This window comes from Pinus tabuliformis, chromosome 7, assembly GCF_031772625.1.
Source record: "Pinus tabuliformis cultivar Carrire ecotype Pingquan chromosome 7, CPIR1, whole genome shotgun sequence".
Taxonomy (NCBI): domain Eukaryota; kingdom Viridiplantae; phylum Streptophyta; class Pinopsida; order Pinales; family Pinaceae; genus Pinus; species Pinus tabuliformis.
The window spans coordinates 1,341,443,583-1,341,459,143 of NC_142293.1; the positions used below are offsets into that span (position 1 = coordinate 1,341,443,583).

General features: G+C 47.1%; 1 protein-coding gene across 1 annotated transcript; it reads right to left on the minus strand.

Moving 5' to 3' along the window:
• Nucleotides 1–206: 206 nt before the first annotated feature.
• Nucleotides 207–2,806, minus strand: LOC149252526 (G-type lectin S-receptor-like serine/threonine-protein kinase At5g35370). The gene has a single exon (XM_089456680.1). It carries the CDS (start codon nt 2,804–2,806, stop codon nt 287–289), a length of 2,520 nt encoding a protein of 839 aa, XP_089312806.1. The 3' UTR covers nt 207–286.
• Nucleotides 2,807–15,561: the final 12,755 nt, after the last annotated feature.

Genomic DNA, 15,561 nt, shown 5'->3' on the forward strand with positions numbered 1-15,561 from the left:
AATCATATTTTTGATGGTAGAAATTGATTCATCATCATCAAAAACTTCTAAGCACCTAAAACTTTAAAACTTGGTTGCTATAATCCTAAAAAATCTTTACTGGATCTTAGCAAAATATTGCCCAAATATTGCCCAAATTTCTATGATTTCCAAGACATAAAAACAGTCTGGTTAGAATACGGCAAAAAGATAAAAGACTCTTAAGGTGATGAGAGTGCTTCAAATGCTGCTATCTAGCTTCAGAAAGATGAGCTGCGGAAATCATCGACATCTGCGTCGGCCAATTTCAGGAAGACGAACCAGTCGTGTATGCAGAAACCTTCCGGCTGCCTACGAACGAGGACGCCGCAGAAGCAGGTACGTGGGAATTGACTCTCCTCGCGTAAACCCTCAAAAACAGCAATGACTCCACCTGCGGTTCGTCCACACGCTCGTTCCCCTCAAGCATCTGCACTACCTTAGACATGCTAGGTCTCATCATCGAATCCTCGTGCAAGCAACACAGCGCAATCCTTACCAGTCTCGTGACTTCTTCGGGAGGGAACCTTCCTTCCAGTCTGGGGTCCGCAAGCACAGTAAAGGGCCCTCCCATTTGGCAGAGCTGCAGTGCATAAGCCGGGAAGTAATTGAGACTAAAGCTGAGGTCGGAAATAGGGTCCGTGTTTGAACATGAATCCGGCGGTGAAAAGTTTTTCCGGCCGGCGACGATCTCGAGTAGCACCATGCCGTAGCTGTAGACATCGATTTTGTGTGAAATGGGCGCATGGGTTAGCCACTCTGGCGCCATGTAACCACGGGTGCCTCTCATGTTGCTCACCACGGCCTGCGATTGCTCTCGGCTCATGAGCTTCGCGAGCCCAAAATCGGAGACCTTGGTCTGCGATTCGTCGTTGAGGAGAATATTCTCGGGCTTGATGTCGCAGTGTATGATCTTCTCGTTGCAGTCCTCGTGGAGATAGGCCAGAGCCTTCGCAGTGCCCAGCGCGATAGCGTAGCGCTCTTCCCACTCGAGCACCGGGAGTCCCACCGAGCCGAAGAGAGACCGGTCCAGCGAGCCACGGTTCATGAACTCGTAGACCAGGAGCCGGTGTGGGCCCTCGACGCAAAAGCCCAGGAGCTTTACGAGGTTCGCGTGGTGTATGCTGCCGATTGTGGCGATCTCCATAATGAATTCATGCCTCAGCTTCGCGTCGGTTGTGCAGCGGAGCTTCTTGACCGCCACTTTCGTGGCGTCGGGCAACGTGCCCTCGTAGACGATCGCGTAGGCGCCGGAGCCGATCTGGTGCGCGAAGTTGTCCGTGGCGGTCTGGAGATCCTTGTAGGAGAACCGTGTCGGGAGACCGCGGAAGGTTCGCAGGACGTGCTCGTCTTCCACGTCGGATGATTGCGGGAACCGAGAAAGTAATTGGTGGCCACGCTTCCGACACCAGAGCCAGCCGATACTAATCAATAGAGCGGCGAGAAAAACGACCCCAACTGTTCCGAGCACGATTGGCAACGCCGGATTCTCTGTGCGGGTCACTTTCAAGAAAACTGAATCCTGCGTGTAATCGATTCCCAGAGTCCCCAGCGTTTCGTGCACAAAACAGGAACCGGAATTCTTTTTGAAAGAAAAACCGGCGCAAGAACACTTTGTCAAGCAAAGCTGCCGGCAGTCTCTGAGACTTATAGAGCTCCGGATCGGTTTCTGAAACTGAGAGGCGAAATACTCCACGCCACGCCCCATGCTGAGAAATTGGACAGAGCTTTTCGCCAACAGATCCTTGTAATTAGAATTGCAGCCCTGTGTCTTCCATCGGGTGGTGCAACCCTCAGAGGGGTTCGTTTGATTGACATACCGCAGACTGGCCGGGCACGAGCACTGGAACCCCCTTTTGGGCGTAAGCCTTGAGCAAACCCCCAGCCGGCCACATGCCTTGGGCAACGAACAGGCATTCTTCACGGCCCGTAAGGTCGACGCCCACCTTCTGTCAACCAAGGTCAAGATCTCAAATTGTCCATTAGACCGAATGACGGCCCGAGTCAGCGCCCCGCCAGAGTTACTTGTCTGCCAAACCATGGACAACCCATTAAATTTCGAAAACAAACTAAACCCGGAGTCGGTCATGGCAGCATACCAGAGGTCCGTTAAATCCGATCCGAAACGAACCACCCCCTTGGCTCTCGCCATGTTCCAGTATGTCTGTGGCTCCCCACTGCTCCAAACGAGCACCAGGTCCCTCTCTGTTAACGAAACGCTGTAATCGCCAGTCGAGAAGTCCGTCTCCGCCGCGTTGCTAACGAGATTCGATCCCTGGACCAACCTCTGTCCCGGCAGAAGTGTATCCGTCGGATACCGGAAACTCTCCCACAGGACCTCATTTCCGGCGCCCAACATCACCAGATTGCCGTTATCCATCAACTGCATCTTTATCACGTCCATGGAGCCGTTTTTTTTCGGCGACCACAGGATTTCTCCAACCGAATTCTGTATCGCCGCGCCGGTCTCAGTGAACCGGAACTCACCGGATTCCGCCATGGGCACGTCGCGGTTAGCGGACCAGACGACTGCGCCGGTCCTGTTGTGCACTATACACGCATAATATTTCTGGTCCCTTGCCGGACTGTACAGTTGAAGCCAGAAAGTCCCATTACTGGAACGCAACAAGATACCATCGTCATCCGCCCTTGAAATCGGGGAAGCCGTGAAACCAGGCTCAATAGAATCCCTAATATTCTGTCCATAGCACACTCGTCTCCATACCAGCAGAAGAAGAATAATAATAAATCTATTCCATCCCAACGCTTCTCTTCGTCTCGTCTTCATCCTCGCCTGCAAAATTCCAATTGCTTAAAATAATGCCATAGCTACTTGTTCAGAGAATGTGAATTTAAAGACATGTTCCAAAAATTCAAGCAACGTCACGTGAAGGAGGCAGGTCCAGTAAGGGATAACGATCAGAGATTCTCATTATTTTGCTGGAATATTATAATGTTGGCGTCCTCCATCCTGTCATTATTTTATAATACATCATGATAACAAAACGGAAACTGTAAGGTACTTGCTTGCATCGCATTCAGGGAAGCCAGGTATAAGACAACATGCATGGATTCAGGGTTGCATCATATATTGACCCTACCATGCAAAATCCTCGAAGGCCGCTACCCAATTAGAAACAAATTTGTATTAGTTTGTTTGTCGTCACTGAAGGATTTGATGATGAAACAAATTGTAGTGGCATATAACAGTCGAATACTACGTAATATTTTGGTTTTCTTGCTGTAAGATTTGATGATGAAACAGATTGTACTACCCAATTAAAAATAAAACCATATAGTTTGGTTTTCTTACGCCATCAATTAAAAATAAAATTAGTGTCTTCATGTAAAGATTTGATTAATAATAAAATTATATAGTTTGGTTGTCTTCACGTAAGATTCCAAGTTCAAACAAATTGTAATTGCATATGTAATGATAAGGAATTTAGTATTATATAAAACATATTTTATAAAGAAATGAGTTTTTAAATTTATGGGGTATAGTTGCACAGTTGTTAAGGTATTTTTTTGTGTTAAAGTTTTAGTTTCAGAATTAGGTGGGCACAAGTTTTATCTGTAAAGGTATTTTTTTGTTAAGGCTTTAAGTTCGAAATTTGATGGGCATAAATCCAATGTTAAAGGTTGGTGTGGCACTAAGATTTGTGAGTGATTTTGACTACTTAGATGCTCATGGGTTGCCATTTCTTAGTTACTGTGCTTTTTAGTCACATGCTAGTCCTTCACTAGCAAACCAAAAAAGAAAAGAAAAAAGATTATTTTTTTTTGCTTTCAATCTTTTTTTTTAATTGAATAGGGTGTGTGCAAGTTAATATGGTTTATCATAACACTTTAGTGGCAATGCAAATATGGAAAAAAAACAATATGTGGGGATGATTACAACTACTTACTGAATGAATGAATTTTAACATGGTATAAAATGATGAAATGTAGGAAAATGAATTAGTTTTCCAAATACATAATTTTATTTATAAAAGTTGTCTAGCTTTGTGAATTTTGAGTTTTACTAACACTTCTATTTATATTTTATACAGAATATAACACATATGTTTCTATACAAAATATAATGGATTTATAGAATTGTAGAAAACAATTGTTAGTGAGAGAGAGAGAGAGAGAGAGGATTTGTTGTGGAGGAGGGACTTAAGGAGAGAGGGAGGGATAAAGAAATAGAGAGGGGGCATGTGGAGGGAAAAGAATGAGGCGGGGGAGGAAGAGAAGGAGAGGGAGAGAGGGAGATAGAGAAAATCCTAGAGGGGGGAGAGTCAGAGAGAGGAAGTGAGGAGAGAGGCGCTAGAGAATGAGAGAGAGGGAGTGAGGGGAAGGGAGATAAGGAAAGAGGGAGGGAGATAGAGATAGATCCAGAGGGAGAAGAGAGAGAGAAGAAGAAGAGATAGAAAGGTAGTGACGGGGGGAGAGAGAGTGTGTGTGAGGGAGAGAAAAAGAAGGAGAGAGCGAGTGAGATAGAGATAGATATGAAGATGGGAGAGAGAGAGTGAGGGGGGAGAGAAAGAGAAAGGAGGAGAGAGGGATGGAGACAGAGATAGAGTTGAATGGAGGAGAGAGGGAGAGAGAAGGAAGGAAATAGACATATATATATTAAGAGAGTGATGAGGAAGAGAGAGAGAGAGAGAGAGAGAGAGAATGTTGAAAGGGGGTTATTGTGAAGGAGGGATAGAGAAAGACTGGAAGGGGGGAGATAGGGGGTGTGGTAGTTAGGGAAGGAGGGAGAGAAGGAGAGAGGGAGGGAGATAGAAATAGAGACAGAGAGAGAGAGGGAGAGAGAGGGAGAAGAGAGAGAATGGGAAAATGGAAAGCGAGAAAGGAGAGAAGGGGATGATATAAAGACAAAGAGAGAGAGAGAGAGGAGGGGGAAGATAGAGAGGGAGGGAGGAGAGAGAGAAGAAGGGGGGGAGATAGAGATAAAAGGAGAGAAGGGATAGGGAGGGAGAGAGAGAAGGGGGGAAGAGATAGAGAGAGTTATGATGAGGTAGGTGGGGTGGGAAAAGAATGAGAGAGGGGAGATGGGGTGAGGAGTGTCTGTGTGTGTGTGTGTGTGTATGAGAGAGAGAGAGAGAGAGACAGAGACAGAGAGAGGGGGGAGAGAAGGGGAGTGAGGAAGATAGAGATAGAGATGGAGGTTGGAGAGAGAAGGGGGAGGATAGAGATGGAGCTAGAGGGGGGGAGAGTCAGGGAAGAAGAGAGAGATATAGACAGAGATTTTGGGGGAGAGAGAAAGTAACAGGAGAGAGATAAAGAGAGAGAGAGTGAGGGAGGGAGGGTGAAAGAGAACAGGACGTTGGGCATGGGATACCCCCAAGGAACGTTTTGGGGCTTAAAGCTCAATTTTTGACTAAGTCCATTGTAAAGACTCCACGAATTATGGGCGCAGAGCGCGAAGTTGTAATTGAGTCATAGGGTTGTCTGCCCTTGTTTTTGTAATGTAATGTTGGTTTGAAAGATCAACCCATGGTCCGCGGACCATGGGATTGTATAAATAGAGCGAGGCTCTAAGTGTATAAAGACTAAAAAAGAAGCATGGGTGAATCTAAGGAATTGTTGGAGTATTGGGTCGAAGTGTAAAGTTGTGTCTTTGGGTTGTAGAGTAGGAGAAGGCTCTGCAGCTGAGTGTACAGAGGCCCAGTGGTCCGCAGCTGAGTGCACGGACCCCTACAGCTGAGTGTGCAGGGCAGGTCGAGTCTGTAACCATTGGAAGCATTAATAAAGAGAAGTTTTACCATATTTCTGTGTATCTTTTCCTATTTTATGCATTGAAGCATATTGGGCCAGTATTACAAGTTTACTGTTTATTTATTGCACGAACTCATATGAATGTGTTGAATAAGTAAATATAATATAAGGCATCCGATTACATGGAGATAACTAACTATTATAAGAAGATAAGTAAGATCTCGGGTGTGACTTAGGGAAATAGTGCAGATCGCTGCTCCAACAGCGTGAAAGCCCCACAACCCCTAGTTAGGGTTGCACGAAGGAGAATATATTAGGGCGTGAAGGCCAGGGAAGTGTACCGCGTAACTTGCGTGAAGGGACTCTCAGTTGGACCAAATCAACCCCTCAGACATCTCAAGGGTGCGGAAACTTGGTTCCAGCACCCCCCCATACTACTTCGAGTGAGACCTTAGTCTGCGTTCCGCGGACTATTGCTGAAAGGGCCAGTAGTACAAGGATTTGTTTGGCTCATTAACTATGAACCGTGCTTTGAACTTAGGTCAGGCCCCAACAAGCCAACAAATGGTTTCATTGCTAGGATCAGAATCTGCATAGAGATGTCTGATGTCGTATCACTGGAATCCAACTAAGAAATAAATTGAAGATTGGTTGGATAGGAAGATTTACGAGTTTGCAGCGTAGGAGAGCAGGAATCCGCGACTATCAAAGGAAAAGTGTTTAGACTACTACATGTACACGGAAATCCACGAAATTTTCTTCGCATATTTCCCTACTGAGTTGTACGAGTGGATCGCGAAGCTAGCAAATAGCTAAGGAAGGTGGAAACTTGATAATCTTATTGGGCGGACTCCAGAATTGGTGCGCAGATTGGAAGCATCAAAGGATAAGATCACGCGCGCTATTGATCACTGGCTCGATCAAATTATAGGAGGATTCATTACTGAGTTCGCAGTAGATACTTCAGTCAGCTATAGCGAGGCAGAACGACGCTTTCTCAAAGGACTACGAGGTAAGTACGTTAAGTCTCTGAACACTTGGATTAAAATGCTACTGTGTGAAAAGCAGATTATGTAAATACATTGATGTTTGGGGCTATGCAAAGTGGGAGAATTTACAGAAACGAAGGTAGTACAGAACTAGAAACTAGCCCCTTAATTTCACCTCCACGAGGGGATGAGGAAGAGCTTGTGAAGGTCTCACCAAGAAGTGTGATCAATTTGATAAGGCAGAGGATTCCGCACATACCACCCCCACCCACACCACCGCTAGTTTCACCATCTTCACCCATACCACCTCCGCCACCACCGCAAGTCAATATGGCAAGCGCGATAAAGTTGTCAGTGTTCAAGGGAGTAGGAAATGAAGATCCGGACCAGTTTTGGTTCGTGATAAAAGCTGTATGGGAAGCACAGGGAGTTACAGATGACAATATAAAGAAAGCAACGTTGGTCAGTGCTCTACAGGATCACACGCTGACCTAGTATATTAAGCATTCTAATGACAATCCGAATGTGGGGATCACAGACATCCAAACTGCGCTGAATAGAGAATTTAGCAGACCGAAGTTAGAGGTGCAGTCGATCATTGGGTTCAAGGAGATCATGATGCTACTAGGCGAGACTCCTTGGGAGTTGGATCAGAGACTGAAGTGCATAATTCATGAAGCTAATATGACTTTGACGGATGGACAACACCGCGAATGGTTTGTAGCATCGCTAACGCCGCATTTAAGGAATGCGTTATCACAACAGAGGCTAACAACTTAGGCCGAGGCCTTGGAGATCACGATGAGGCTGCATGAAACCCTAATACAGGATCCTAACCTGGGAGTTCAGCAGATCCATGTGCAGTTGAAAAACTTGTGCCTTGAGATGCAGAGTCTGAAACAAGACAGGATAGCTCGCCCAGAAGTGTGCGATGAGGTATGGTGTGTTAAATGTAAGGGTCAGGGTCATGACAAGGACCACTGCCCAGTGTTCGCAAATTACCTCGCGGGAGGAGGACCAATTTCATTAAGACCGGAGGCCCAAGAAGGACCTAGCATGGCGCCTACTTTGTGGTCCGTGATTTGTCAAATAAGAGGAAAGCATGTTACGGACCTCTGCCATTTGTTGCAGAAGTACACACAAAATTCACAACAATTGTTCTATAATTTCTGTAGATCAGTAGGACATGATGAGCACACCTATAGAAGCTATGAACTAATTATGGATAGGAATCCCACCTACAGAGTTAAGGCTGAAACGTGGCCCCTTGACCAGAATGCAGGGATGGCGCGAATCGGATTTCAGGGGCGCGGACGAGGCCGAGGTGGAGGAGGACCTAGATGAGGCCACATTCAACTGATATGTTACAAATGCAGAGGGCTAGGACATTATTCTCGTGATTGTACGAATCCGACTCATCCATCATGCTTGTATTGTACATTGTTTGATCATGATATGGAGGATTATCCCACACTGACAGTGAGGCTGCTCAACAAGGGAGCGCTCCAACCTCTCCTGACTCAGAACCTGCAAATGATGAGGTATGAGCCGCGCAAGGAAGACCCTAACGTAAATATTGTGCTCCGAAGTGGGATGACGATGGGGGATGATAAAGGCAAGTAGCCTGAAGATAGTACTTGGGTTCGCAAGGCTTCGATGAAAGAACCAGAGTTTGATTTGGAGCGTGCTAAGGAAACCTTCATGGAAGCTAGGAAGAGCTTTGCTGATGCCTCCACTTTAGGAAGCAAAGACAGAATGGAGTCGGAAATGGACCCCTCGATGCTCACGACATTCTTGGAAACATGCATGAAGCTGCTGCGTGATAGCAAGGTTGTAAAGGGACTGCAGGAACTCATAAATAGATGCGCTGGGACTGCACCAGGAGAACCGCGCATAGTCCGAAAGATTGGAAATCACATGACGCGAATGGGAAGAGAAATGAGATTGACCATGCAGATTGGAGAATACGAGATGGACCAAGTGATTCTGGATTTAGGATCGGACACGAATGTTCTGCCAAAGCAGACATGGGAGCGCATGGGAAGGCCTACGCTGTAATGGTCTCCTATCCAACTGTGAATGACGAACCAACAAAGATCCTACCTATGGGAAGATTGCAGGGAATCACAGTAGATATCGAAGGGGCAAGTGCACTAGTAGAGTGAAGTGATAGAGAGTTTTGATGACAGCAATCCCTACCCTGCGCTATTAGGAATCTATTGGGCCACTGACATGAATGGGGTGATAAATCTGAAGAAACGCAAGATGATTTTTGAGAACAAGTCTCTGCGCGTAGTTGTACCTTTGGACCTTGCAGAAGGATCGTGCTACACGGAGCCAGTGCGCGACTATGAAAGCAACGATGGTTTAGACTACATCTACAAGATAACCGCACAAGAGCAAGACTAGGTAAATCCCACCACAGATGGACAAATCTCATGGGAGCGTGAAAGCTCCTATATGTCGGATTCAGATGAAGAGATAGAGCGATGGCAGAATCGGTTACACGAGGTAACCACACTGAACTGCAACATGATGTCAAGATCGCTACGTTGCGTATCAATGAAAGTAAGAGATTTGCCTACGTATGATGGGTTAAGAGAGGTAGATGCTATCCTAAACAAATTCACAAGAGAAGTGCCAAAATAACAATGGTTCAAGGCTTTGAAATGGGTACTACGCGCTATGCCCGCAAGGTGGTGGGTCACGCACTAAGGAATCTTTGAGGACTAGCATGAATGCAGGAGAATGATGCACATGCGGTTTGGGAAGCCTTAGATGTGATTAACCGACAATATTTCCGGACGGAATGCTCCGCACGCGCCCCTGTCCAGATGGATACAGGCATATCTTAAAAAACCTGCGCAGATACACATAGACTTTACGTTAGGAGACACAGTCAATAAGCATGTGCGGGTAAGGCAATTGTGCGAACGACCCCTCTGGTTGGAACAACGGAGTATGGAAAGAACGAGTGTGCAGAAGGTTATCCATGCAGCAGCCTTTAACGAAGTGTGTGAAGCACTAAACAAGGTATATGATGTGCAGCGGACTGATTGGGACCTGCGCGTACCAGCGGTTCTATGGGCTTATAGGACAATGTGCAAGAAACTGACGGAGCAGATGCCTCCGAGGCTAGAGTATGGAGCGAACACTGTAATCCCCATAGAGTATAAAATGTCTAGTTCGTGCATAGCAGCGCCGGTAGATATGACGGCTCGCGGAGTCTTGAAAGAAGGGATCATGTAGCTGAACGAAGCAGAATGCTTGGGACCTAAGGAAGAAATTCGACAGGGTGATCTTAGGCTCCAAGAACTTATGAAAGAAAGGGTGCAATTAAGGGAGAAAAGTGCTCTAGTGGAAGCGGAAGTCAAGAAGCATGAGGACAAAATAAAGAAGGATTTTCTCAATAAGAAAACCAAGGTGATAAAATAGGGTGCGCACGATTACGTTGACAAATTTGGGGACTACCGCCAAGAGTTGATTAGCCTGATGCCTTGGATTGGACCACATATTACTAAAGGGATCACCCATGGTGGCCCGCTGCAAATGATAAAGTTCGCGACATAGCCAGTAACAATCGAAGGTTCCAAGAAAAGTGATGGATGACCAGTTGAAACCCTATACAGGTGGCGCGGCCACCTGACTAGCCGTGGGAAGTACAGTCTTAGCACTCCAGGTAGTTGAAAGGAGGTGCGAGACTATAAACTACTCTGCCCAGGAGCTGTGCAATGTCGAGGCTATGCACAGGCACAAAGTGTCACAAGGTCTGCGACCATGCAAGGGGGGCTACGTTGCTACGCGGGTTGGCTGGAAATTGACCGTTGTAGTCATTATTCACGATGTGATGCTTGACTTGAGACCAAATGGAGCCGGTGGCAGGCATTTAAGACGCACTTTATGGGCGAGATTTGGGAAAATATTCTGCCAAGGGAGCATTAATGAACTGGATTTGGGGGGAACGATCAAATTCAAATTCAAAAGGCGCTTCAAATTACAAAGGGCTGACCAGCAAACAACACTTGGTCATTTGCGAATTGAGTTGTCGTATGCCCCGCGTATTCTGAGTCGAGAGCTATTTTCCCTGTGCAGAGCATTGATTGAGCCCTTAATTGAGCGATTGAGAGATTTTTAGACGAGCAAGATGGTAGCATCTGAGGAAGCTAGGGAAATTGCAGAGATGACCACCGAAGAGGCCGCGCAAGCCCTGACTGTAGAAGATTCCCTTGAAGGCGATGGGATTTCTTTGGAAATCCATAAATCACCGCGCATGCTGAGACCGAAGAAAGACAAACAACCAATGATTCTGGTGCGTGTGTCCCCTCGAAACCCGCTACGCACCAGATTAATGATGGAGGAAAAAGGGAAAGCAGTTAACCTGGAAACCGACGAGGAGGAAGAAGACCTGGAGGACCTCATAATTGAAGAAGACGAGGACGAGGGCATGGAGGAAGCAACTGAGGCTGCACACCCTCCAACAAAGTTGCCCGCGTATGTCCCCCCATGGAAGGGGAAGGCAAAAGTGCCCAAGGACCTCGACGAGAGCAAGAGCTCTCTCCAGACTCCGCTCCTCCCAGACGACATCATCTTTGAGGGCACGCACCTAGGACGGGTGCCGAACTTGAAGTTTGAATATTGGGATCTCACTGACCATGAGAAATTCCCTCACCTAGAGATTGCGCAGCTCATGAAGCCCAAGCAGAACACCATGACAGGGGGTTATAGAATTGGAGCCGTGAAAGTGGTTACGCAGAGTTGGAAAGGCAGGGTTATTAAACCTTCTCTGGGTTCTGCATTACCACCGTGCCCCAGTGACGATCTTTGTCATCAGGCAGCTCCTCTGCCTAGTGCATGGTGGGTGTTTGTGGCTAGAGGAGCCCATGCCCATCATGGACCACTTAATCCATCGCATTACTCGACTCCCATATAAAGTGGAGGACCTCGCTGACATTTCGGAAGGAAAGAGCAGTGATTTGGCCATCGCGGAGGCCATGAAAAATAAATACAAGATGGAAAAGAAGAAGAGGGGCTACTTGATCTCCAGTATCAACAACAAAGCAGTCAAGGTGGCGACCCAGATACTGGCAGGTAAGCTCATGTGGAAATGTTGCGCGAATGAGGTACTCGCGCCGGTGGTGGCACTTGTTGAACAGTGCGCAGAAGGGGTCCAGTTTAACTGGTCCAAATTCTTGTGCAAAGAGTTCCTGGAGAATTGCCGCGAGGCATAGGAACAAGGAAAAACATTCCACTATGCATGGCTTCTGTTGTCCATAGTGTTGGTGGCGGGGGAATTATCGGAGGATAGCCAGTTCCCCATGATTGCAAGGGATCTCCTGGAGGCTGCGAAGTACGCTTCGCTATGGGCCACTAAGGATGTGAACCAGATCCGTGACAGTAAGATATTCTGGGTGTTCATGGAGATGAACATCAGAATGGGGATTAACCACAAGCCGCGGTTATCACCCACTATCTACAACAGCTGCAAAGTTTTGCAGAATTTAAAGTGGACTTTCATCACATATACCTCAGGGCGCACAAGGACCTGGCCAAGAAGTGGAGCGAGCTACCCTTCATAGCCATAGATGATGTGATTTTCGATGTACTGGAGATGTGGCCGCCGGAATGGCACGACCTAGATATCTCTGCTCTGGAAAAGTCTGTTGTACAGAAAAAGAAGGAGGAGGCAAAACTGCACATGGCGTAGTTGGAAGAAAAGAGACGGAAAGAAGCGTAGGAGGCACGGGACGCTGTGTAAACAACAGTAGAACAGAAAATGGCCGCAGCAGTAGTAGCACAGGAGGTAGCGCGCGAGGGCCAGAAGTCGCCTTCGCCTGAGCAGGAGAAAGAGATGGAAACAGAGGAAGAGGAGGGTGGCGTGGACCCACAAACAATGTCAACACAACTAAAGCGCCAACGCCCGAGTGAGCGGATGGGGCCGCGCAAGAAGGTAAAAGTGTCCAAGTTGTCTATCGACCTGATCACCCTTACTGAGGGGGATCTGCACGACATAGGAGAGACGGTGTGCAACGTCACCACCGAGGCCCTCCAGAACTTCGCAGAGGAGAATCAGATTGTGTTGGGGGCCCTCCGAGCACAGATTCAGGAGTTGCAGATGCACACTCCTCAGGTTGGTACTCTCTTGACTAGCCTTGCAATCGGGACAGCTGCAACCAAGGAAATTCTGCGCGCTCGTATAAGCAACACAATAGTGCTTCCAGAAGGGGCACTAGTTACAACAAATGAGGCAGACCGGTCTAAGGTTAGTACACTGAAGGGGATAGGAATCAACATGGCTGCACTCCCATGGGAGACACTCCATGTTCTGCAGGATGGGATTACTGTAGAACTGCAGGCTAGGGAGAGCTGCCTGTTGTAGGTGTTGAGTGAGCAGAAGGTCAACATGGAACAGTTGAGCTTACAGTGGGACGAGGTCATGTCTCAGAACCGGCAGATGGTGCAGGTACTTGAAGAATCCTGCCAGATGGTCCCTGAGCTGGCCATCCCAGCAGACACACCAGCAAAGGCGTGCATCTAAAGATTAGCAGCAGGGGTGCATGAGGCACGAGAAGAAATGGCCAAGGTTCAGTTGGAGCTGAACCTTCAGATAGAAGAGCTGTGGTTGAAGGCGTAGTCATCCACTCCTCCAAAAGTAAGGGAACAGTGTGCCGGTGCTATTACATCGGGGATGGAAGAGATCAACAGTGCAGTAAGGGACTGCACCAGAATGTTGGAAGAATCATTCGAGGTCCTCACCAATCTGCAGGAGGACCCGAACATCCAGCGCTTAGAGACAGAGGCACGTGAGCTCCAGCAGAAGTATGACAGTGTCAAAGGGATTCGCAGACGGTGGGCCTCACGCAGAGGCTCACGCGAATGCGACAAGCCAAAGCACTTAAAGAGCAAGTGGATGCAGCGCGACACAAAGAATCAATTTTGAAGGCACATGTTCAGCCTTGGATCGATGAGGCCTTCGTAATCATAGCAACAATTGAAGGCAATCTCACACAGATGCAAGGGACGCAGGAACAGATGCAAGGGAGTAGTTCCGACATCGCAGTCTCAGAATAACAACTACAAGAGATTCAGCAGGTACCCGTTTAGTGCACTGCCGACCTTGCAGCCGTCTGAGCAGAGTTGGAGGGTCTCCACACGAAGATCTCCTTACCGATAGAGTGACTCGAGGGTGAGTCACGATGTTTGTGTTGGGGGCCTATTGGGCATGGGATCCGCCCAAGGCATGTTTTTGGGCTTAAAGCCCAAGTTTTGACTAAGTCCATTGTAAAGACTCCATGAATTATGGGCGCAGAGCGCAAAGTCGTAATAGAGTCATAGGGTTGTCTGCCCTTGTTTTTGTAATGTAATGTCAGTTTGAAAGATCTACCCATGGTCCTTGGACCATGGGATTGTATAAATAGAGTGAGGCTCTAAGTGTAGAAAGAATAAAATGGAAGCATGGATGAATCTAAGGAATTGCTGGAGTATTGAGTCGAAGTGTAAAGTTGTGTCTTCGGGTTGTAGAGTAGGAGAAGGCTCTGCAGCTGAGTGCGTAGAGGCCTAGTAGTCTGTTGCTAAGTGCGCGAACCCCTGCAGCTAAGTGCACAGGGCAAGTCAAGTCTGTAACTGTTGGAAGAATTAATAAAGACAAGTTTTACCATATTTCTATGTATCATTTCTTGTTTTATGCATTGAAGCATATTGGGCCTGTATTAAAAGTTTACTATTTATTTACTATGCAAACTTATATGAATGTGTTGAATAAGTAAATATAATATAAGGCATCCGGTTACATGAAGATAACTAACTGTTATAAGAAGATAAGTAAGATATCGGGTGTGACTTAGGGAAATAGTGTAGATCGCTGCTCCAACAGCACAAAAGCCCCACAACCCTTGGTTAGGGCTGCACGAAGGCGAATATATCAGGGCATGAAGGCTAGGGAAGTGTGCGGAGTAACCTGTGTGAAGGGACTCTCATTTGGACCAAATCAACCCCTCAGACATCTCAAGGGCGCGGAAACCTAGTTCCAGCACCCGCCCATACTACTTCGGGTGAGACCTCAGTCTGCGCTCCATAGACTGTTGCCGAAAGGGGCAGTAGTACAAGGATTTGTTTGGCTAATTAACTTCGAACCTAGGTCAGGCCCCAACAAACCAACAGAGAAAGAGAGGGAGGAAACATAGAAGGAGAGTAGTGGGATGAGAGAGAGAGAGAGGGAGAGAGAGAAAGAGAGTGGCAAGGGATTAGACAAATAGACAGAGAAGGAGAGAGGGAGAGAGAGAGAAGAAGAGATAGAAACACATAGAGAGGGAGGGAGAGTGAGGAAGAGGGAGGGAGGCATAGGTAGATAGGTATGGAGACACAAAGAGTGGATAGTGAGATAGAGAGATAGAGGAGAGAGGGATGGAGATAGAGATAGATCTAGAAAGGGGAGAGAGAGGGGGGATCAAGGAAGAGAGGGAGAGGAGGGGGGAGAGAGAGAGATACAAAATTGAAAGAGATAGATATAGACAGAGGGAGAGAGTGAAAGAGAGAGATAGAGATAGATATCAAGAGAAAAATATAGTGGGGGTGTTGTTGAGAAAAGTGTCTACTCAGAACGCCCCTATCCCACTAAGGTGTGACAGTGCCTTAGCAACAAACAAGGAAAACTACTTTCGTATTCTTCTTTATGAAATGTAAACGAAGAGGAATAGGATGAACTAACCTGTATCTTGCGCTAGTCCGTTGATCTAATCGCTCTCCTCTTTGACAGCTTCCAGCTACCTGCTCCCTTACTTGCCCAGCTTCACCAAGTTCCTGCAAGATCACAGAAGAGGAAAACTACACAAAGACATAGATTTACATT

Coding starts and splice junctions, on each gene's coding strand:
- LOC149252526 (XM_089456680.1), bottom strand. CDS start 2,806: ATGAAGACGAGACGAAGAGAAGCGTTGGGATGGAATAGATTTATTATT.